This window comes from Amaranthus tricolor, chromosome 3 (genome assembly GCF_026212465.1).
Source record: "Amaranthus tricolor cultivar Red isolate AtriRed21 chromosome 3, ASM2621246v1, whole genome shotgun sequence".
In the NCBI taxonomy this organism is placed as follows: Eukaryota; Viridiplantae; Streptophyta; class Magnoliopsida; order Caryophyllales; family Amaranthaceae; genus Amaranthus; species Amaranthus tricolor.
Window position 1 is genome coordinate 24,008,634 of NC_080049.1, and position 22,824 is coordinate 24,031,457.

Consider the following 22,824-nt stretch of genomic DNA (forward strand, 5'->3'; position numbering starts at 1 on the left):
GGCAGAGTTTCGGTATGGTATTTTTCTTAGGGGGGTAAATGCAGTTGATTGTCTCTATTTATAGTGGTAGAGAGGAAGTTATTTCAGCAGAGAGAGTAGGTCATCATGGGTGTGATGGATAGTATTGGTAGAGAGGTCAGTAGTGGGTAGTTATATTAGGGTTTAAAGAGGTTATTTACTTGTCGGTTAAGCAAACTGAACGGGATTTCAAAAAAACCCTTTTGACTAAGAGTTAAGGTCAACGGTAAGTCAAAGGGTAGTTAGGTAGTTTCACAACGATAATTATTAAATAATTAAACAATTAAATAGAAGTATGGTCATCGATCAACTCATCACATTGTCTATCTTCTTTATGTTAATGACATTATATTACAACTTTCTGACTTTTTTTCGTCAACATATCATGACTAAACTACTTTTTGGGTTTGCCATGAAAGATTTAAGACCATATAGGGTGATCAAAGTCGAATATCTGATCCAAAACAAGTAATCGAATTGTAGAATTATTTGTGAATAGCTTGATTATGCATCTTAGACCAAATGAATATTTGAAGTTGTGATTAAAAAGAAGCAAAGAGGAAGAAACCTACACTTCTTTCTAACCCACCAAATGTATACCTCCCAATCCTATAAGCGGTGGAGTCACATTAGAATTGTGTTTCACCAATTAGTCAACCTTGTTTTGACCCTTTGCATGCATCTTACTCTATCCATTCCCCTTTCTAATCAAATTAAACTTTTGTTTTATGCAATCATCATTTTAAAACCAAAAATTGTTACCTTCAAGACTTACAAAATTCGTTCACAAAACATTTCTTCCTTGTGGATATGATCCCCTTCTTCCATCATACTATGTGTAATTTTGAGGTTATTTGTTGAGTTATAAATTGTAAAGGTTTTACTAATACACTTGTTATAGTGGCACCTCGAGGCGAGCTATGTATTTCGTGGGTAGAAATCCCAACGAACTATTCATCTATCCCATTAAAATTGCAATATTACATAAATCTATATAAAAACTTTTAAGAGTAAATTTTGCAATTATAGTGAGACAGGGGATATGCTTCTTTTGAATCATGTTATGTATATGAATTTGGTTCTTTAAGAGTATAAAGAATGGAAATAATTCAAATTATTGTTCTACTTGCATGACAATTGGTAAGGTTTGATTGAGTATGAGTTTGCCACGTAGTTTATAGATGTGGGTTGAAAAGTCTCACATGTGATGTGCATCGGGTAGATAGTGGGTATGAGTTTTTAGGTGCGTCATATTCACCTTTGTCGTCTTCATATCCACACACACCTTATATTTGCTCGCTCATTATTAGTCTCCTATTAAATTCGAAGCTGATTGTCTTCCTCCATCTATCATTGTTGATCTCAATGGCGAAGACAATACTGAGATATTCTCGGCGATTTTTGATGCTAAAATTTAGGCGAGGGGAAGGGATAGGGGAAAGTGGATGATGTTTTTTGTGACGGTGTACATATTTAGTAATTTTTTATTTGTTTTTGAAGTAAAAAAATGATTAACTAAAACTAATAAGAAATAAAATAAAACTAATGTAAAAAATTAATTTTAAAAATTCTATATAATATGATATAAAAATATAAATAAATAAATTACTAATTAAAAATCATACATTCAAATAAAAAAAATTGAGTATAAAATTAATACTAAAACAAAAATATAATAAAGTAAATGTACTAATAATCAATTTATTTGTTTTCATAAATGAATTAAATAAATAAAATAATTTGAATAAATAAATGAAAAATAAAATAATTAAATAAATCAAATTAAAAATTCAATTGTTTGGTTTTTATTTGATGATAATGAACTAATCAAAATTTACAGTTTTTAACTTTGTAATTTGATTTATACTGAGCAAATTTGAAGTTTTCTGAGTTGATAAAACGATGGATGAGGAATGAGGATGAAAGACAAAGAAAAAAGAAATTAGAGGAGAGAGGAGAGTTATTCGGGTTAAAAGAGTGAAGATAAAATGTGACTAACAAAAATCAAATGTGATCGGAATTCGGTGAGGTTGCTAAGTCTATTCCCATTATATTGCTCAAAAAAAAAATAATTCCCACTTTACATTATGTGGGAAACTATTTCCCACATTACCGTCCACGTCAGATTTTTTTTTTTTTTTTTTTAATAAAACCGCTACCTGAAATGGCGGTTTTGTTAAGAGATCTGAACTAAACCGCTACTTGAAATGGCGTTTTGTGGATTTTAATTTTTTTTTTTAAAAAAAAAAATAGTAAACCGCCACTTGAAGTGGCGGTTTTATAGTAGTACAAAACAATATTTTTTTTTTTTAAATAAAAAGTAAGATAACCGCCACTTCAAGTGGCGGTTTTGTAGTAGTACAAAACATTATTAAATTTTTTTTTTTTTAAAAAAAAGTAAGCAAACCGCCACTTCAAGTGGCGGTTTTATAGCAGTACAAAACAACATGTCATTTTAATTTTTTTTTAAAAAAAAAAAATTAATAAGCAAATCGCTACTTCATGTGGCGGTTTAGTGCTTAAGGCAAACCGCCATCTCAAGTGGCGGTTTTGTCTGGAAAAAAAAAAAAAAAATTTCTGACGTGGACGGTAATGTGGGAAATAGTTTCCCACATAATGCAAAGTGGAAATTATTTTTTTTTTGAGCAATATAATGGGAATAGACTCTATTTTTTGACTTAATTCTTTATTTATTTTTTTAAATACTATATAAAAATAATACTAAAGAAGTATTCATAGATTAGAAATCGTTGTGTAACATGGTTTGATCACAAAAAGTTTTCTTTATTTATGATGAATAGTCCAATTAATATAACTATTAGCATTTAAATTCTTTGTTTTAAGGTCGTCTTACCGACAGACGATCTTTCACAAGAACGGCTAGCTATTTATAGATTAGTGACCTTTAGTGGCAGATTCAGAGTTCGGAGTCCTAGGGGCACCAACTAATAAACGAAGTTTCGACACAATTTTATTTGTAAAATTAACAACTATTTTACCTTTACTTGCTAAAATTTTAAATACGAGTATACCACATACCATAAAAGGAATTGAACAAAATAAATCAACTAACCTAATTAAAAAAATAAGATAAATTAAATAAACAAGATAAAATTACTTAAATGAGAGAGTATTTATCATCAAAAGACTTTAGTATTAATTTTACACTTTTACTCTTACCAATAGAAAACTCTACTTTGAATTTTTTTAAAAAAAAAAAAACGCCTAGGGGCACATAACTCCGTGAGCTCTAAGGTAGCTCCGCCACTAGTGTCCTTATCAATTTGAGTTTGTACATATGACTCAAAAATTTATTAGATGCTCCTCTGTCTCTCTTATTTTGTATAATGAAAATAGAAATTAGGTTGGATGAAATTTATCGTTAACGCGAGGAGACCGCATAAGGTTATGGATGAAATTAAAAAAATAATATACAAATTAAAGTAATAAGTGACTTAAAATAAGGACTAAAATTCAAAAGGGTCCTGATTGTTACATGGCTTTTCACCTCAAGGTCCTCAACGCCCGGATGAAATTGCACATTGTTGCTCCATCTAAAAGTGGATATTCTGATTCTAATTCTTCTGAATTCTGATCTCTCCACCAAAAAGCTGTTTTCTCAGTTAATCATGAATCATAAAGGTGAACAATCTTTACTCCTTTCCTTAGGTTTAATTCTCTCGTCAATGGTAATTTTTTGTTTTTTCTTCTTTGATTTGTTCGTTTATGTGAAAATGTCGATAAATAACAACTTCATACTGTTCATTAATGCTTAATGACAACATTACATAGACTCCGACAATCTCAATCGAACAAAAAACAAACAAAAATCACACAATTACATAGCTCATAGCATTAAAGATTACATGATTGATAGCTAAATTCATTTGAAATGTACTTAAATCGACTGTAAAATGCCCAAGATAACGTCCTTGGAGTGAATAAAATGGATGTAGTTCTGCCTTCATCTTTTATACAGACATGGTAGGATAGCCTGGAAAGCCATAAACAAATAATCGAAGTTATAAGATTTTTTCATCGGCAAATAAGATTAAATGTTATTTTGATTTGTGGGTAGGTTGGAGAGAACTAATTTATCATGTATGCAGTGACCCTCAACCACTAGCCTAACCTAAGATTCTGATAAACAAATTGAATGTCAAAACGAGTATCACATGATTCACCAATCTCCTTGCAATTGCGAACCGAAAAAACTAACTCTGGTGGATTTTGGGTTATTTTGACTATTTATAGCGAATTGTGAATTCAATAAAATGAAGTTTCTAGCGAATTATTTTATAGTGATTAAAATCCAAATTTCATGTTGTATGTAAATTTAGTTGAGGAAAAAAAGAGTGGTGATTGGTAAAGATATTTATTAAACTATGAATGATTCTTAACTTTAACTGGTGGCATTTGAAAGGTCAAGTTAAGTGATGAGTTATGTTTGTTGAGTTTTAAATGCAACAAACTTGAGTTTCAGAACTGATGATTTCCAAATAGTTTGATATGTTGAGTTATTAAAACTGTGCCTCCAAATGAGGACAAAAGGTTAACTAGATAAATAAAAGAAGAAAAAGTGCTGGATATGGGCTATTGGAGTATCATCATGCAATCTAGTAGTTGGAATCTTATAAAGATAAGCTGGCTGGACTTGCTAACATTAGAGACACAGGATATATTATCCAAAATCTCAATGAATGTCAAATGGGGTTCCTTTTCTTTCTTCTTTTTAATTCCCACTTGTTTCATTAGGTGGTGCGTGAAAGGGTCTGTGGGGAGGGATTGAGCACTAGATAAGGAGTTGGATGTGCTGTGGTCAGGAAGTTTTACATGTATGTTTCCTGCTAAGAAAATAGAGTTTCAAGTGTTTATGGTAAAAAAAGCTATTTATTGAACATGAGTGTACGTCAACCAGGTTTTTAACTTCCGTTTTTATAGTCTCTCCGATCTATTGAAATGAATGCTTAGGTTGCATGTCGTCTTCATGCCACACAATATTATTTACTTTTTATGTGTGAAGTTAACTGTGAGAGTGTGAAGAATGATGCATGTATTGAAAGGTAGTTGATGACGGTCTTCTTTTTAATTGGTGGAGATTGGAGAACGAGCTAATCGAGTGATAGTACTTCGTAAACTTACTCTAGAAGTTATTTAAAGTCCTATGAATTATGTTTTAAATAGAAACTACTGAACCGCCATATATTAGTCCTACCATGGAACGGATTCGGCACATAAAGTTCTATCTAGTAACACAATAATGGTTGCATGGACAATGATGTATGCAATGTATGATAGGAAGTAATTGCTATGCATGTTGATCATCAAGATCAAGATTAGATTACCCTCACTTGTTTGGTCGTTTAGACATTGCGGCCAGATGACTTGTAGGGGAATGGAACTTGACCATTCTCAATACTTTTAATGTCTCTAACAAGGATGTCATAGTGCCTCTTTACTTCTTCTGGAGATTTCCCCACATCCTTGGCAACCATTTGCCAACGGTCTTGGGTTTCACTATCATATTTAGCTAAGGCCTTTTCAAACAGTTTGTTTTGCTTGGATGTCCATGAGGAGTTTGAGCTGCATGAGGAAGATGCCATTTGTAACAGTTTAATGCCTACTTTTTACTTAAGGGATCAAGTTGTAGATTAAAAAGCGTGTAGGATGAAAGAAGTGAAGGAGCAACGGTGTTTTCCTAGCGGCAATCAAAATGGTCAGTGAAGAAGTGTGACCAGAAGAAGGACTGGTCACCCAAGTTAGAGAAGACTCCTAGGAATTGAAAGTTGGGATGGTTTGAGATGAACAGAGTTACCTCCTTATAAACCGGAGAAAAAGTTGCTTGTGGGGTTAGTTCCAGCTGGGAGAATCTGAGAAAAGTATTCTAAGCAGTGATCCCTTCACACTTTTGAAACCACAAATTGATTAGGCAAAGGAAGAGAATCAGTATTGAAGGGACTTACAGTTCCATCAGCTTGATTTTTCTTGTTTATCATATTGTTGCAGACTAATTCCCTTCAACTTATATTCATTAGTTACTAAGATTCTTATTTGATTTTGTTTTATGAGAATTAATTAATACCCACTAATGTATGTTTCATTAGTCTGCGTCATATTATTCCCTGTTGTTCCTTTTTTGTTATGTTCCCCTGAGTGATACCCAACTTAAGTGTGCTTAAGCTTTAGTTTATTTTCTTGTAGAAACACCAAACAGTCCAAACCTTTATCTCAACCACAGTGGCTAGTTTTAATGTTCTTGGTGTGCCTAGACTTAAATTTGGCCGTTCACCATGGGCACAATCATAGTGCAGTCTAATATAGAATGTCCAACTAAATTACAAATTTCTTGATGATAAAGCTGCTTTGTGAAGGACCGAATTTCCCAATGTGTATGTGAGTTGGCCATTTTCTAATTCTCCTTGGTGAAGCAGGGTGATAATATCTGGAAAAGGAGTCTTAATAGAAATCTGGTTCGTCTAATATTTATTTATGCTGTAATGAAGTAAAGTAAATCTGAGCTAACACTTCTATTACCTATTTCATGGTGCTCTTCCAGTATTTAGAGCGTGTTAAGAAATGATCTTCACAGCTTAGTTTGGTTACACTATCCAATAGTGTCAATTGTACAACCCACAAGTTCAAAATTGTAGTTTGGAAAGGAGGTATGACCCACTCTTGGACCTCGTTTATGTTAGCTATTATTAACTTATTATTTCCACTTTGCAAAATAATCAATAAATGCGAAACATGCGCTTCTGTTAGTTTCAGTTTATTAAGTTTGGTTCTTGTTATTTTTGATAAGTTAGATTAGATGTCATTTTACTAGGGCTAATTAGGGCCTTAATAAAAGGCTATTTGTTTTTGGCTGGCCTAAGGTTTTATGTCATGATTGATGTAGCTAGTATGATTTTGGCCTCCTATGCTTGAGCAAAACGTTGAATGATGACCAATTACAATGGGTTTTCGATTGTTTTTGTCAAAAACAACCAATCTGTTTTTATCCATTCATGTTAGAGAAGCAAGAGAAGGTAAAATCCGCAAGTTGTTTGTCAGTGAAGCAAAGCAAAATTCCACTGACTGAGATGCGTCCAAAGAGCCCTTCGAATTACAATTACAGGAGCACTCAATTCGTCTTGTAAATAACCAGTTTTTCAGCCTGCACACCCTGCCTGAATACAGTGCAGTCGGTGGGCTAACAAATTGGAGTATAACAGTGGGCTAATTCAGAAATCAATATCACGGTAATTACTGTTCCGATGATTTACTTGATCGACGAACATTATCTTTTTGAGAACGGAGCATCAATTTCTGACTCAAGCTGACATAATCATGTGTAATGACTTATATTCTGAACTAACTGGAGAATCACAACACTTTTTTTACACAATTACACTTTAGTGGTTTTAGTGGATGTAAAGAAAGCTTCAAAAAGGTTTGCTCACCACTTTGTACGGATCAAATAACCTTTTATACCTAGCTACATGATGCCTTTTAGGCAATAATATATACAGATACCATTTATAGGAACTAATACACTTCCAATGGACTCCCATCACATCTTTGAAGATCTTCTGGCTAATGATTCTTATATTTGCTTGGATTTTGATTCTTCCACTTGCTTTTATTCAATCAAGATATGGACTACATTTTATTCAGTGAGTGTGGAGTATTTCTACTTAGGCATATACTTTTAAACATATTGGAATTATCTTTTGCAATTTATTTGCTACTGATCAAGTTGCTTGTAGCATCTAACCCTTTTAGTAAGTGGCATGACTACTGTCCATTCATTTTGATTATATTCAGGTACATTTAACTCGAAATTATCGTTTCTAATGCTCAGATATTTAAGTTTTGTGCAGTTTTAGTATTTTGATATGGAATAAAGATAGTTTATGCATATGGTTTTGACATTGTAGTGGTCCTTGCTGTTTGTAAAATACGTCCCAGTGGATTCCTGGAATGCCTTTGGAGTAATATGCAAATCGTATGTGAATACCATATATGTGTGTGTACTATGTAGTATGTACTTGTACAAATTTCAAATATGGACATAAATGAGTAGACTTTCTTATCGATGAATTGATAAAGTTGGCCGTGAGATGGACATAACTGAGATAATCATATTTTTTGTTGAAAACTAGATCACCTTTTCTTTACACAAATTCTAGCTAGGGACGATCTCACAAGAGATGGAGGAGGTCTCAAGTTGATCATAAAAGTTGCCCTTAAAAATCATTCTTCTTTACCAAACTCGTTTTAGACGAGAAAATAGTCATTTTATGAGTCATTAACTAAATGTTTGTCAATGTTTTAGCCCTTATGTGTTGAAAATTGATTTTTGGTTGTTAATTTTATAGAAATAAGACATTTGTAATAGAAAACCTCTTGATTATTTGACTTTCATTTTCCAGGAAGGAAAAAGATTGAGGTTGGTGGAACTTGTTCTAGTGTAGCATTGGAGGAAAGGGGATCCAGAAATGTGATAGAGATGTCCACCCACAATGGTCCTTAAGGTAAATCATGATCATGATTCTAAAATCTCGAATCTCTTATCTTCTCCTCCTCCTCTTACTCGTACACATTTTACTATCAATTATTTTTTTCCCCGAGACTTGTTTCTATTATATCACTGAATGTCTGATGGATGTGCTGATGGCATGAAAAGTGATGGTTGCTGGGTAAAGAGAAGAAATGCATGGAATATAAGGCTTAACTTCTAGAGTTTTCCACCTCTAAGTGATGGTTAAGATGGCCTAAAAATTAATTTGCTTCGAATCAAAATATGTCTCCATCTTAAATCACGTAGATGAGAATTGTGCCCAAACACTTTATGTAAGATTTTTATTATATTCTTCCTACCTTGAGGCCAATGATGAAAAACTTGAATCGATCTCAGTGAATTTCCTTTGTCCCTAGTGAATACAAAGACACGAGATTTATGAACGAATCTTATCTGAGCATATTTTGCTAGCTTCTTTTGATCATGATAAGACTTGGGCCTATGAAATGGGTGCCTTTTGCAAGCCTAAGCTCATAGGCACTAGCGCACCTAAATTCAGTTCTCTTTATGACATCTCCTTTGTATGAATGTATGAGGGCTTAAACTTGTGACCTTGAAATGATGGATGTGTGCCTAATTGCTTGGCTATGCCCTTAAGCTCCATAGTTTACTTTCATTCATCTATTTGATTTGTATCCTCTGTATGTTGTGCACCACAGTTAAGAAAGAACGACTGCTCTTCATTCAATCACAGAAGAAATCACCTTATGATATTACGAGTACACACAAATTTTAAATGTAATTGTGCAAGTCCTATAATCCTATCCCCAGAATTCTAATTATAATGGAAACACAGAATTTTTGCTAGAATTCTTTACAATAAGTGTTTCCTTGTTTCGTTTTAGATGAGGTGCAGAGTTTGATAAACATAAAGCAAGGAGAGGCATGAAAAATGTTGGTTGAGCAATAATAGTACAAAGTGTACGGACAATACTCTCCATAATATCGTTCAAGATTCGAACATCTGGTATAGGTTTCTTCCCCTCTCCGCTTTCCGTTGTTTTACAGTTGTGTACGGGACACTAGTTGCTAAACACCAACACTGCATTTACTGTGTTTCTCATAAAAAATTTCATACTTAAATATTTTGAAGGGTGGGGTTATACCCTCAAGCATTATTTGTGGTTTCTTAATAAGTTGCGATGAAAGTGATGGTAATAGGCTATCCGCTATTCGCTATTTTGGAATCAGGGTTCTTGTGTTTACTATTATGGCATAAGAAAGCATTTTCCCTTTAACGAATGCATAGTTTAAATCATTGATTTTCCATAGGAGTGTCAAGTTCATGGACCCCAAACTACTGCAGTAGTAGCACTTATTTTAGTCAGTTATGAAATAACATTTAACATTCTGTTCTTGCTATGGTTTGGTATGGTTAATTGACCGCATTCCTCCTACCCTCTCTTAGGAGGGGGTACGGGCATGATTTGTATGTCATCTACCCCCAGACCCTAACTGTATAAGCGGGATTTACTGAGTATGATGATATGATATGGTATAGTGTTCTGTTCTTCTTATGTTTTCTTTTAAATGTAATAATAGTCGAGTTCTGACTTGGTGATGACCTCTTTCGCAGATAGATATTGAGATATCAGACTTCAGTAAAGTTGTAACACTCCAGAATTTCCGACCCCTTAACGAAACCAAAACCGTAAAGGACGGGAGGAAATTCGGGTGTTACATAAAAGAAAAGAAAAGAATTTGGATAAACGTTAAATATTAACATTAAAAAGGTGAGTGGAAATTTCGGCAACATCTCTTCTAAAAATCGAACATGTGGTAGAACAATTAGCACAATAAAACATTAAACTAATCTAAGACATCATTGCCTTTAAAATCTCACACCACTCCGGGATGATTCATCGCCGGCTTCTTAAATCAACATGTCAAGTATGGATCGTGGTTCCAGTGTCGACGTTTGCGTTTTAAAAAGACTTAATTCCTTAAAACCATACAGAGTTATTAACTACGCAGCGGAAATACAATATACGAGGAAGGACACAAGGCCTCATAACAAAACATATACAACCAAAGTTTACAAAAGATAACCAGAGCTACAAAATCGAAAGATAGCAGTATGACACGGGTTATGCTTCGCCCTTATCACTCTCTCCCAATGCAATGCAATGCAATTGAAGCTCCAGTACCTGGTACGCCTGTTCTATGATCCTCCTGCTGCTCGACATTAGACCAAAGGCCAATGTGTCATAGCAGGATAATCATAGAAAGTCATCAACAATCAATAATAAACACAACACGTACACGTCAATAACTAGCATCAAATATAATAAGGCCAAATACTAGATAGCATTATATCATAAAACAACATAAGATGATTTCATAAAACGCAAGCACAGATAGTAACCGTTTATCGGTCACTTATACTTCTTAATTTCATTACGTGCTTTCCAACCCGAACCACGTGTTCTTGGGTAGAATGCAGGTCTTCACGCTCATCTTTTCAAACATAAACTCTTGCAAAACACGTATAGTATCAACTCGACCAAGGCATTAACAAAATACCTAACACATGACCTTATAGAGCTTGCTATCTTAAGGTAAGTGTGATCATAGTCTGTAATACCCTCGAGGTAACTTAACTTAGCACACTTCTCACTAGCATAAACTATTCTATCAATGAGTAAACGTTCTATCAATGTGTAAGCTTTCTATCAAAGAATGAACCTTCTATCATTAAATAACTTTCGATCAATGAATAAACTTTCTATCACTGAATAGTTTTCTATCAGTGGATCTTTTCTCTACTTCCTGGCATAGTGACACGGCCAAGGGCGTTATCGGCCACCCGGCGCCCATGGCAAAGTATAAGCTCATGCCCCCTTCAGCTGACCCTCTCGAGTCCTACCTTCGCGAAAAACTAACACACTAGGGTACTAAACCAGTGAAGAGGCCACCATATTGGGGTTTGCAAGGCCCGCATGGTAACACCTCGGTCAAGGGGCAGTATCTGCCCCTCGGCGCCCAATGACTCAAGCATGCTCATACCCCCCTTACAGTGGTCCCGTCGAACCTCACCTAGGGGACTACTAAATCAACCGGACATAATCCAGTTGAGTCATGCCAGCTAATCATAATCTAATACTTTATCAGGTGGGAATAACTTCCACTTTCGACTATTAATGAGCGCCCTGGGATAGCAGCGCGCCAAAACCCACTGAGCCACTCAATAGAATATGAAGTTCACCTATAAAGGAGTCATTCTAACTTCAATTAAGGCATAATCTAATTCTTAAATAAATAAGGGGGTGGTCCCCGCCTCCTACTAACAATTTCATTCTCTATAACTATTCTAAGCGCAAGGATTTCATAGTCGACAACTTTTCGTATAAGGCGTACTCACTAGTATCTCATTGTTTTGATGCAATGCATATTATTACAATGAACAATAATGTCTTAAATAAAATTGCATATAAGGGTTCGTTACTGCGTGTACGTACCTGTAAGCGTCACTGCACGATCAAAAGTCACAAAATCATCCAACTAAGGCTCTACTTTCCTCTTACGAAATGGGCACCTATATAAGTTATGAGTAGAACTAATAAGTTCCCTTAACTACTTTGCCATACCAAACTAAATACCAAAGTTACCGCTATCACCCATTCAACATGAGTTTTCGATTACTCTAGCACGCACACAACTCATTCAATACAAGTCAAAATCATTAACTCAACACAACATAAGTCTTTCCATCAATTTAAAGTAGAAGTATGTGTGAATCGTTTCTTTACATTAACTAATTTTGAGCATATCGGCTCGCGTTACCCTAAAATAATTAATCACAACTAAATCTTACAATTTTAATATAACATTAATATAACGATAAGGCAAATCTTAGAGTTATCGTATCGAGATATCATTTGTTACATTCTCCAAAGCTATTAAGAACTATAGTCAAAACAACACGACAAATAACTTTAGCAACCATCGACGATAAGTTGACATTATGCTCTTGGCTTACTAATATCATGTATCTATAATTTCAATAACAACCTAATAAGGGTATTTGTAATTCACAACAATCAAACCACAACAATTAGTAACTATTATTCTCAATTTAATCAATCAAAATCACTTTCATAGTCAACTAACATCATCACCATTACTAATTATTCACAATAATAACCAATCGACCAAATCTTAAAACAACTTTAAAGTTATTTAATCAATCATCACCAAAATATAGTATAAAACACACATCATTAGTAATTTCATCTCTAAATCCAAGTCCTAATCGTTTCGTGTTCAAAGATAACATATTTAATTACTATCCATACTAAGATTCGAAGAAACTAATACAAAATCAACACACAACCCATAATTTCAAATCACACTTCAAACCCTAAGTCATAAACATGTTTAATTCATCAATCAAATTCTTAGCCACAAAAGATTCAATGAAATTAACACAAAACCAACATCAAACTCAATACACTTAATAAAACTCCAATTAAAACTAAAAAATTAATTAGAAAATAAAAAAGTTGGCTTACAATGGAGGAACTAGAAAAGGGTAAGATTTTAGGTGGTTGTTGTGGTGGTGGAGGACCAAGGTGGGGAGTTGGTGGCACTAGGGGCCGCCAGCTGCTGTGAGAGCAACACGCAGCTCTGCTCGCAGCTGGGAACAGGCGACACAACCACCTGCTGCTCATGATTGTTCGTGGGGAGGAAGAGGGTCTACCTTGCTTGGTGGCTGCTCACGGTGGAGGGAAAAAGGCAGGCGGCCTGATGGTGGTGAACTGAGGCTGGTCGTGAGCAGCTGATAGAGAGCCAGCTATTGGCGGCACAACAAGGGGAAAGGGAGAAGAGAAAGAGAGAAGAGAAGAGAGGGGGAGTGACGGCGTGTGAATTGAGTGTGGGAGGGAGTAATACCCCTTAAAACTCTAACTCATCCTATTTATTTAATATATACACTTATTTATTTATTTATCTAGATTTATTTTCTTGCGAGACCCAACTAAGAGACTCACTTTCGTGTGCTCACTCATTTTAATAAAATAATTATTTTGATTCGAACGTCTTTATTTAGAAATTATAATTGTATTTTTAATATAAATATATGTTAATATTTGAATTCGTATATGAAAAGAGTTTATTAAAACTACTTCTAAATTAATTTAACATAATTATAAAATCCCCAAAAGTTATTAAAATACTAATTAATGACATCAGAAAATCTCGGGGTGTTACAGAAGTACAAACCTACTCGGTTTTTAATAAAGGCTAAAGATTAAAAGTAGTTCAAACTGCATATTAGTCGATCTCTTATGCTGTTATGCACTCTTACGGCAGGGCCAAGCATGATACTGTTGGACTCTTAGCTAGCTCCCCTGAAGTAATTCTTCATTTGCAACAGACCTTGGACTCATTGTTACGATCTTTGTTCTTAAGAATAAGATTGCTGCTTCAAAGCATACTAATTAATTCATCGATAATTAATTTTCTTGGCAGGGATGAAGCTCTGTTAGGAGTTTGGACCTGCAAACCCAGATAGCTCATATTGCAATACCTTGTAGAAGTTGTGATTTTTGTCATTGTAACTTGTAAGACTATGTACCATTATTATCGTTCTAATAGTCATTTGTATAGCCTTTTTTGGTACTAGTTTTGGGCGTGCTACTCATATGATCTGGTAGGTAATTCAATCAACAGACTGTCTGGTTGAAGATATATGCTGTCTGTTCAGTTTATCCAATAAGCTCTCAATTGTGTTTTTAATTAGTAAAAAAGTCAAACTTAGTACATAAATAGTGTTAAAGTCAGTCAAACAATCAAAAATAAATCTAATGGGTGTTTGGCATAAAGAAATGGGATTTGTGAGACTTTAAGATGAGACTTTTAAGTTGAGATATTAAAGATATAAAAGTCTCATTCCTTATTTGGCATGTTAGGGACTTACAAGAAATAAATGAAAATGAAAGTATCACCAATTACTATCCTTACCCCAAGACTTAATTCTTAGGGATTTTCTCCATTTTTATACCCATTTCCTATTCCCATTCCCTTTAAACAAACAAAGATTTAGATTTTTTTTTTGGAACAAAGTCTCATTCCCTTCCCCAAATCCCATGTGCCAAACAACCAAAGTATTTTTCTAAATGTAGTTTTTTTGTGCCTTAAAATAAGAAAGAACAAGGCACCAAGCCCACAATAGTGTCTCAAAACTCAATGAAAATTAAAACAAATAAGCAAAAATATATTAAAAAATTATATTATAGCCAACTTTTGAAACTATTTCTCAAGATAAGCAATTTTTTCTTAAACCTGAGGTTTGGTAGTGTTCGCTGTTAGTAACAGCGAACGATGACTTAAGATCAATAAAAGTTAAAGTGTTTGTTCGCTGTTACTAACAGCGAACAAGGAGTTTGACCATTTTTTACCTTCAGTCATTGTTCGCTGTTATTAATAACGACTCATGCGTGGTAAATTTAGCAGCAGCTTCTTCCTTTCTCGTTTGCCCCAATTTCATTAAACCTTAAAGTAACAGTCGACACATACTCCCTCATTTTCCTCCATTAAAAAGCTCTAAACCTTCAATCAATCCCTTCCCTCTTCTAATTCAACACTAGTAAAGTGGTCTAGCATATACTTGGAGTTGTCTAAGGTATTTAATTCTTTGTTTTTTTTGTATTTTTATCCGAAAATTAGGATTTATGCAAGTTTGAATATTGTGTTCAAATGTAGGTTGTTGATTGTGCATTTACTTGGATTTGTATATATTTGTGCATTTTTTTGAGTTTTGATCTTCCTTATGAATTAACTTACTTAACAATTTTGCATAGCTCTATACTCTAAACCTTATGAATTAACTTCATTATGAATTAACTTGCTTAAATTGTTATAAAGTGTTATTATGAATTAACTTGCCTAAATTGTTATAATGTGTTATTATGAATTAACTTCATTATCCTAACATGATTCTTTAGGTCGCTTTCTAAAACTTCACCAACCAATAATTGTTCAATCATTAGTACTAAGATTCTTTATTCTCTAATCAATATCATGCTAGTACATGATCGACCCTTTTATTACCATACTAACACACTTAATTAATTGCTTTAATTAAATCGTAATTACCTTGGTCACCTATAATCCTAATAAGAAATTTATTGTCCCAACTATATGAGATTTTTTAAATGAAAACATTGGTTGAAAGCAAATAGATGAAAGATACAAAAAAATACATGGAGCATGTGGATAAGAAACGTAGGAAATGGTCAGTGAATGGTGTAGTTAATGAGCATCACAAAATCATGTCAAATTTAATTTATTCCCCAAAATTAAAGATTATATAGCAAGTCAACTAGTCAAGCACTTATTATTAAAGTGAATAGGATTCAAGATACTGATGTTATTTGGTTTCATCTGGTTGACTTTTGAACCCACCTAAGCCATAGAAGTATGTCAGAAATGTAATCTACTATGCTTTTAAACTAAGGTAAAAGAAACCCATCCTTAAACATAGTTATTCTTTTTATTTTATCGCCATTCCTTTTAAATAAAAATTACGAATTTGCCCTTGAATTTTAAAAAATTACGAATTTGCCACTGGACTTAAAATTTCTTAACAAATGTAAATCGCACTTAATAACATTATTATCACTTTAATCCCGAACATTTTTAATGTAATTTGAAATTAAAAAAAAAAATTAATACAAGTCGCACAAAAAGTGCAATTGGAATTATTTTTTATTTTTTATTTTTTTATTAAACTATTAATAAAAAATTAAAAATTAATTAAAAACTAAATTTTAATTAATATATTATTATCATATTAAAAATAATTAAACATTTAAATAAATTATTTAAATTCAAAACTAATTATTATAATAACATTATCATAATATAATAATATATTAAAATAAAATAATTTATTACAACATTTATTAAATAATAATAACTTAAAAAATAAATTAATTAAACAAAAGAAATTTTATAATTCAAAATTAAAAAAAAATATCAGTCGCACAAAAAGTGCGACTGAAATTATTATTATTAATTTTTTTTTGATTTCGAATTATACAATTTCTCTTGTTTAATTAATTTATTTTTTAAGTTATTATTATTTAATAGATGTTGTAATAAATTATTTTATTTTAATATATTATTATATTATGATAATGTTATTATAATAATTAGTTTTGAATTTAAATAATTTATTTAAATGTTTAATTATTTTTTAATATAATAATAATATATTAATTAAAATTTATTTGTTAATTAATTTTTTATTTTTTATTAATAGTTTAATAAAAAAATAATAAAAAATATAATTCCAGTCGCACTTTTTGTGCGTGTGGTATTAATTTCTTTTTTTTTTTTAAATTTCGAATTATATTAAAAATGTTCAGAATTAAAGTGATAATAGTGTTATTAAGTGCAATTTACATTTTTTAAGAAATTTTAAGTCCATGTCAAATTCGTAATTTTTTTAAATCTAGGGGCAAATTCATAATTTTCATTGAGGGGGTTGGCGATAAGATGAAAAGGGTGGCGATGTTTAATCATGAATTCATAAAAGAAAATTAAAGTTTTCTTTCTTAAATCATAATAGTTGTCAATAAATAAATAGAAAAAATAAATTATGCAAATAAAATTAATAAAAATATGTATGAGTGAAATTTAAAAAAATAATTAACTATTTTTTAAAATAAAAATAATGTAAATTGTGTAAAACAAATTAAAATAGAAAATAAGGCAAAATAAATAAGTATTGGGAAAAAAATCATGTGGTTCTTGAGACCTCTTTTGATTTCACAATTTTAATGTACACAAGGAGTCAATCATCCCTTGACACCTCACACCCTAATTCTCAAATATTTTCTATATATAAATACTCATGACATGGAAATTTATTTAATAAAGTTAAGATAGAAAAATCATTTGACATGATTTTTGATCGTGTTTTTTCTAATCATTTTTAGATAACATTATTGTCATTGATTATTACTTAGGAGAATGGTATTAGGTAGATGCAAATAATGAACCAAATCTCATTTGATGATGATAGTTACATTAACACAGGAATGATATGCGCACATATTTAAATTTGTAAGATTGAGATTCTAATTGAGATCATTTAAGGGGTAGGATCGGAATGAATTTTAAGATTATATGATTCTACTGTGATTAAACATAAGTATTTCAAAATATTGGAAAATTGCACAAGGTGGCCCTAAGTTTTAGGGTTTTTTACGAGGTGGACAAACTTTTTTTTAATCTGCGTGGTAACCTTAAGTTTTACCATTTTAAATTTTCATTACCTTAATGTCAAATTTTCTGTTTGGTGTTGTTAGTTCCTTAATTATTTAATCTATCCTTAATTTTATTTTCTTCGAATACTTCATTAAGGCATCTTTTTTTTTTTTTCCTATTGTACCTATATTCTTTAAAAACAAAAGTTCTTCATTAGTTAAATTTGGGTTATCAATTTGATTTTGAAATTTTTTTCGGGGGATGTTTTGGCAATTTGATTTTGCTATAGATTGTAGGGTTTGATTTATGGGGAATATATGGTTAGTGTGAATAACATTTTGCCATGATCCTGTTTTAGGGTTTGAGTTTTAGGGAAATATAAAGGTTAGAAGGAAGAAGGAAGGAAGCTTTAAAGAGGTAATGGAAGAAAATAAAATTAACATAGGATCACAGAGATTAAAAATGGTAAAGCTTAAAGTCACTACGCGGATTAAAAAAAAGTTTGTCTACCGCATTAAATACTCTAAAATTCAGGATCATTACGCAAAATTTTCCTAAAATATATAGTCTCTAGTCTCTACTCATAAACATTAATTTTAGATATTTAAAAACTGTAATTTAAAAATCATTAATACGTCATTTATAAGAAAGTAATAGAATAATGTTCAATATTTATTTAAAACTCCATATCATTAAACAAATTCAATTTTGTTAATGTCAATATTATTGTTGAATCGGATCGTAAAATTATATAATCATGTAATAAAAAATTGTACTATCTTCTAGCATATTTTCATAGTTATTCTTTACTTCCCCTTAATAATTTCCAATAGCTGGTATCAGAGTCGACATTTTTCAATTAACAATTTCCAATGATTGCGGATTTGAAAATAATGACGTTGCACATAATTTTTAAAAAAATAATAAGTAAATATCTCATATAATATTCTTTGTAATAATTTATATATTCTTTACTCTTCTGTTTATTGTTTTATTTTAGGTAGTTTAGTATTAATAGTAATATATAGCTGTCATTGATATGATCCGGTTATCTTCCTTTTGACTGTGATCTTTGATTGCCTTTAGTTTAGCCATAATTATTCTTGCTTTCCTTATGTATGGCTATACCTTGTAATCACTACTAGTATATATATTGTATCCTTCTGTATCAATGAATATATAACTGTTCTCAAATTCTTATATTCTTCCATAGCTCATATAATAATCTTATAAAAAATAGACTCACATTTGAAGGGAAATGTTTGAAATTAACCCCCATGTGAAAATTAGAGAAAATCTGACCTATATGTATACTTGATGGGCTACTTCTCATAATACCAATTGGTTTTATGTTCGAATATCATGAGGTCTATATCCAATCAGATCTCCTCTTATGTGGTCTTATATATGAGCCCAAAATTATTAAAATTGTATTATTCCTGTTAGTTTATTATTTATTATTAGGGATATTGAGTTGGGTTTTAATTCATAAATTTAGACACGGAATTTAGTTTTTCCATTAAGTCTTTGTAGCTTCTTATTAATTTTAATTCCTAAATATTATTTAGTATTGTTAGGATATTAACCTAGGTTTTATTCTATCTTTTCTTAATTAATCTTCTTTTTCATCTTCTTCCTTTAGTTTTAATTTTATTGGATTTAACCCTAGTTTTCATAAGAGATTTTCATTCCAAGTTTGTCATTTAAAAGATTACTAGTATTAAAACTCGTGCGATGCACAGATTTTTAAATACCTTAATATTTTAGTGAAATTTTAGACTAATACAAATATTAAATGAAGATGGATAATAAAGTATTTACATATGTATATTGTAAGTGAAAAAGAATTAAATATAAAGAAACTCAAAATACGTTGTTAATCAAGAGTTTATAGGTTTTGAAACACCTTGATATATACTCCATTTTCATTAAGATGACATATTTCACTATACTTGTAGCATATGAAAATCCTTGGTCCATTCCTGTTATTCACTCTAAAAATGACGACGTAAAATTGTCCATCACTAAAAACAGGCTAAGATAGGAATAGACCAACATGGGATATTACTATGAATTTCTTGAATATAATTTAAACTCAATGTTATTTTATAAAATATTACTCCCTCCGATCTTTCAATATAGTCCCATATAGGTTGGGCACGGATATTAAGGGTTGTGTGGGGTCCATTAAAAAGGGTAAATAGTAAAGGGTAAGTAGTGAAGGATAAGTAGTGAAGGGTAGTTGGGTAAGTAAGGTATATGGGGGTATATTCGTAATTACTTGTGTGAACTAAGGGTATTTAAGTAAAAAAGGATTGCCAAAAATAGAAATGAGACTAATTCAAAGGTTTTGCCAAATAAGGAAATGGGACTAAATTAAAAGATCGGAGGGAGTATTAAACAACACTAAAGTCTCAGAGAAAAGAACTAGTATGAGCAAGCAATTGGAATGGCCATATGGGGCTATTTATATTGTAATTTTTGCGATGAAAGTAATTATAAATTTTTTTTATAAAGGAATAATTAAATTACAGAAAATCAGACAATATTTTTAGTTGATTGATTTTTATTGCACTATATTTAGTAGCTAAGATAGTCTGATTGCCTACACACTGATTGAAGTTGTTTGATTTTTTTTGCATTAATTTATTTGTTTCCATAGTTATCATTTGGTTCAATATTTCTGACATTTTTCCTAAAATTCAAAATTGTAATTATGGTAGTCTAACAATGTAAATAACTGAATTTAATGATCAATTAAATTTATTTATGTCATTTAAGTTTTTAACAATTATTGCGGGAAAAAAAGGCAATTATGTACTTCTAATAATTTAATAAATTGAAGTATGATTGGAATAAAAGTAATTTATTTTGTTGTATAATTTTAGTGTATTTTTCATTATTTTATCTATTTTTCAGTATAATTTTCTAATTGTACATTTATATATAACAGTATAATTGGAATAATTATGATTTATTGCATTCATTAATGTATAAATTTTTTCCAAAAATGCAAATGTGTAAATATGGTAAGTCAAATTCCATTAATATTATCCAATAAAAAAAAGACAAATGACATGCTTACAATCAAATTGCATTTTGCTAAAATACAATAAAATTAATAGAATGTATGATTTTAAGATTCTTTTCATGTTCATTCCTTTTATCATTTTAAATCAAGTAAATTTCCCCATTTATTATTGTTTTGATTTCTGAACTTTTTATGTTCTTAATTTCATGTTAATGTTTGTATCATGTTAATGTATAGTTTTAATTTCTTCTTTATTTCTAATTACCATGATTAGTGTGTAGATTTCTTTTCTAAAATAGAGAAAATAAATCCACTTATATATGGATAAATTGTTGATAGAGTTATGAGTCTTTAATCAAATTTGCGTTCAATTAATTTTAGGTTAAAATCTTTTGTGAACTTAATCAATAAGATGCGATTATAAGTAATAAACTAGGTTAATCTTAGTAGTTTATTCAATGAGAATATAAGATGACAATATGAGTTAGAAATTAATTAGGTTTTAATCAAATAGTTATTTAACAAAACGACAATATAAAATTAATAAGATCGTATTTAATTATGATTATGACCCATATGAATGATGAGTATAAATTGATATCTTTATGCAATTGTGGTGATTATCAAGACCCTAGTAATGGGAGAATTATTATAGTCTAGAACCCTTTAGATTTTAGTTTTTAGACATGATTCTTCACCTATTATTTTATTCTCTCTGTATATTTAGAATTTAGTAAACCCTTTAGTATTATTACACATATATACCGTACATTTATAGTACATATATACCGTACATTTATAGTACATATATACCGTACACTTCAAAATTTGGAAATTAACTAGTATGTAATGGTTGGTTAATCAACTTACTTGAATGCATTAGTGATTTTTTAAGAAGGTTGCCTACGCTATAAAGTGTTTTTTTGATCTCCCCCCTTTCTACCAAATTTCCAAATCAATTAACTTATTGTGTGGATAAATTAATCAAATATTTCTTTCTATACTAAAGAAAGGAGAGAGTTAAGGAAAAGTACATCAACAATGGAATCTAAAACTTCATTTGGAGGGAGTTGTATATGATTTAATTGAAACAAAATTCGATTATGATCTTAATCAAATATTGGTTACACAATAGTAGAATCTCACACTAAATTATTACTATTAGTGTATCATTAATGGAAAGTCACAAGAAAAATTATGGGTCTGTTTGGCAAATGGTTATTAACTGAAATTGTTGGCTGATGATACTAGGTGGTTTCACCAACTGGAAGCATCGGCCAAAAAACTAGTTGTTTAAAATCGTTGTTATGGAGATGTTGTAAAAATTATTTATTAGTTGTTGGTTGTGTTATTTAGAGAAGAAAGTTGTCAAAAAGCCAAAAACTAATAAAAAGTTACTATAAGTAGATTTTTAATTTTAGCTTAAAATTCATTTTTTCAATTGATTTAAAAGTTATTTAACTAACTATTTAAACTAGGGGTATTCAACACCGGATAACGGGTAGATCCGGATCTGGAAATCCGGGTACCCGGCTTTTCGGAGACCTAAAAATGTGACCCGGTTCCGACCCGATTTTTTTTATTTTCTTAAACATGCGTTTTTTTTTTTTATTTCTTTTAGAATTTTTTATATAAAATTCAAATACTAATTCTCTAGAAATACTTAACTTAGTTAGTTATGTAAGGCAAATCATGGGGTAAGGGATAGAAAGAGTTTAGAAATTAAAATACAACCATAAGTCAATTGAAATGCAACCATAAAGTTACACATCAAACTATTAAAAACTAAAAGCAAGTGATTAAAATTTAAAAGTTGAAACTTCAAACTCCATTAATCATCTTCAAGGAAGTCAAGAGTTTCATCAATTATAACCTCCGAATGCACCAAAGTCAATGCATTACCTAAACCAAAGTTATGAACAATCTAAGGTTAAAAAAACAATATTTTTACACTTAAATATTAAATTGAAAAATAATTAAAATTTATACAAACGTTCCT

The 22,824-nt window shown here is 31.0% G+C and overlaps 1 protein-coding gene and 2 long non-coding RNA genes across 4 annotated transcripts; 1 reads left to right on the plus strand and 2 right to left on the minus strand.

Annotated features, from left to right (window-relative positions):
• The first annotated feature begins 3,167 nt into the window (after positions 1 to 3,167).
• On the plus strand, positions 3,168 to 14,203 carry LOC130807866 (uncharacterized). Its single transcript, XR_009040672.1, has 4 exons — positions 3,168 to 3,660; positions 8,433 to 8,534; positions 9,427 to 9,548; positions 14,051 to 14,203. It is a non-coding gene; the product is annotated as an uncharacterized LOC130807866 (long non-coding RNA).
• Positions 3,762 to 5,843, minus strand: LOC130807865 (protein RADIALIS-like 5). Of its 2 annotated transcripts, none has more exons than XM_057673237.1 (2): positions 5,364 to 5,843; positions 3,762 to 4,012 (listed from the first exon to the last, which is right to left on the minus strand). In XM_057673237.1, exon 1 carries the CDS (start codon positions 5,619 to 5,621, stop codon positions 5,382 to 5,384), a length of 240 nt encoding a protein of 79 aa, XP_057529220.1. In that variant the 5' UTR covers positions 5,622 to 5,843; the 3' UTR covers positions 3,762 to 4,012; positions 5,364 to 5,381. The 2 variants fall into 2 exon arrangements, with proteins under 2 accessions (XP_057529220.1, XP_057529221.1); XM_057673238.1 differs by having other exon boundaries at positions 5,370 to 5,840.
• On the minus strand, positions 10,480 to 14,053 carry LOC130807867 (uncharacterized). Its single transcript, XR_009040673.1, has 3 exons — positions 13,093 to 14,053; positions 12,040 to 12,116; positions 10,480 to 10,756 (listed from the first exon to the last, which is right to left on the minus strand). It is a non-coding gene; the product is annotated as an uncharacterized LOC130807867 (long non-coding RNA).
• Positions 14,204 to 22,824: the final 8,621 nt, after the last annotated feature.

What these genes read in the sequence shown, in the direction of transcription:
- LOC130807865 (XM_057673237.1), bottom strand. Translation starts at nt 5,621, where the DNA reads ATGGCATCTTCCTCATGCAGCTCAAACTCCTCATGGACATCCAAGCAA.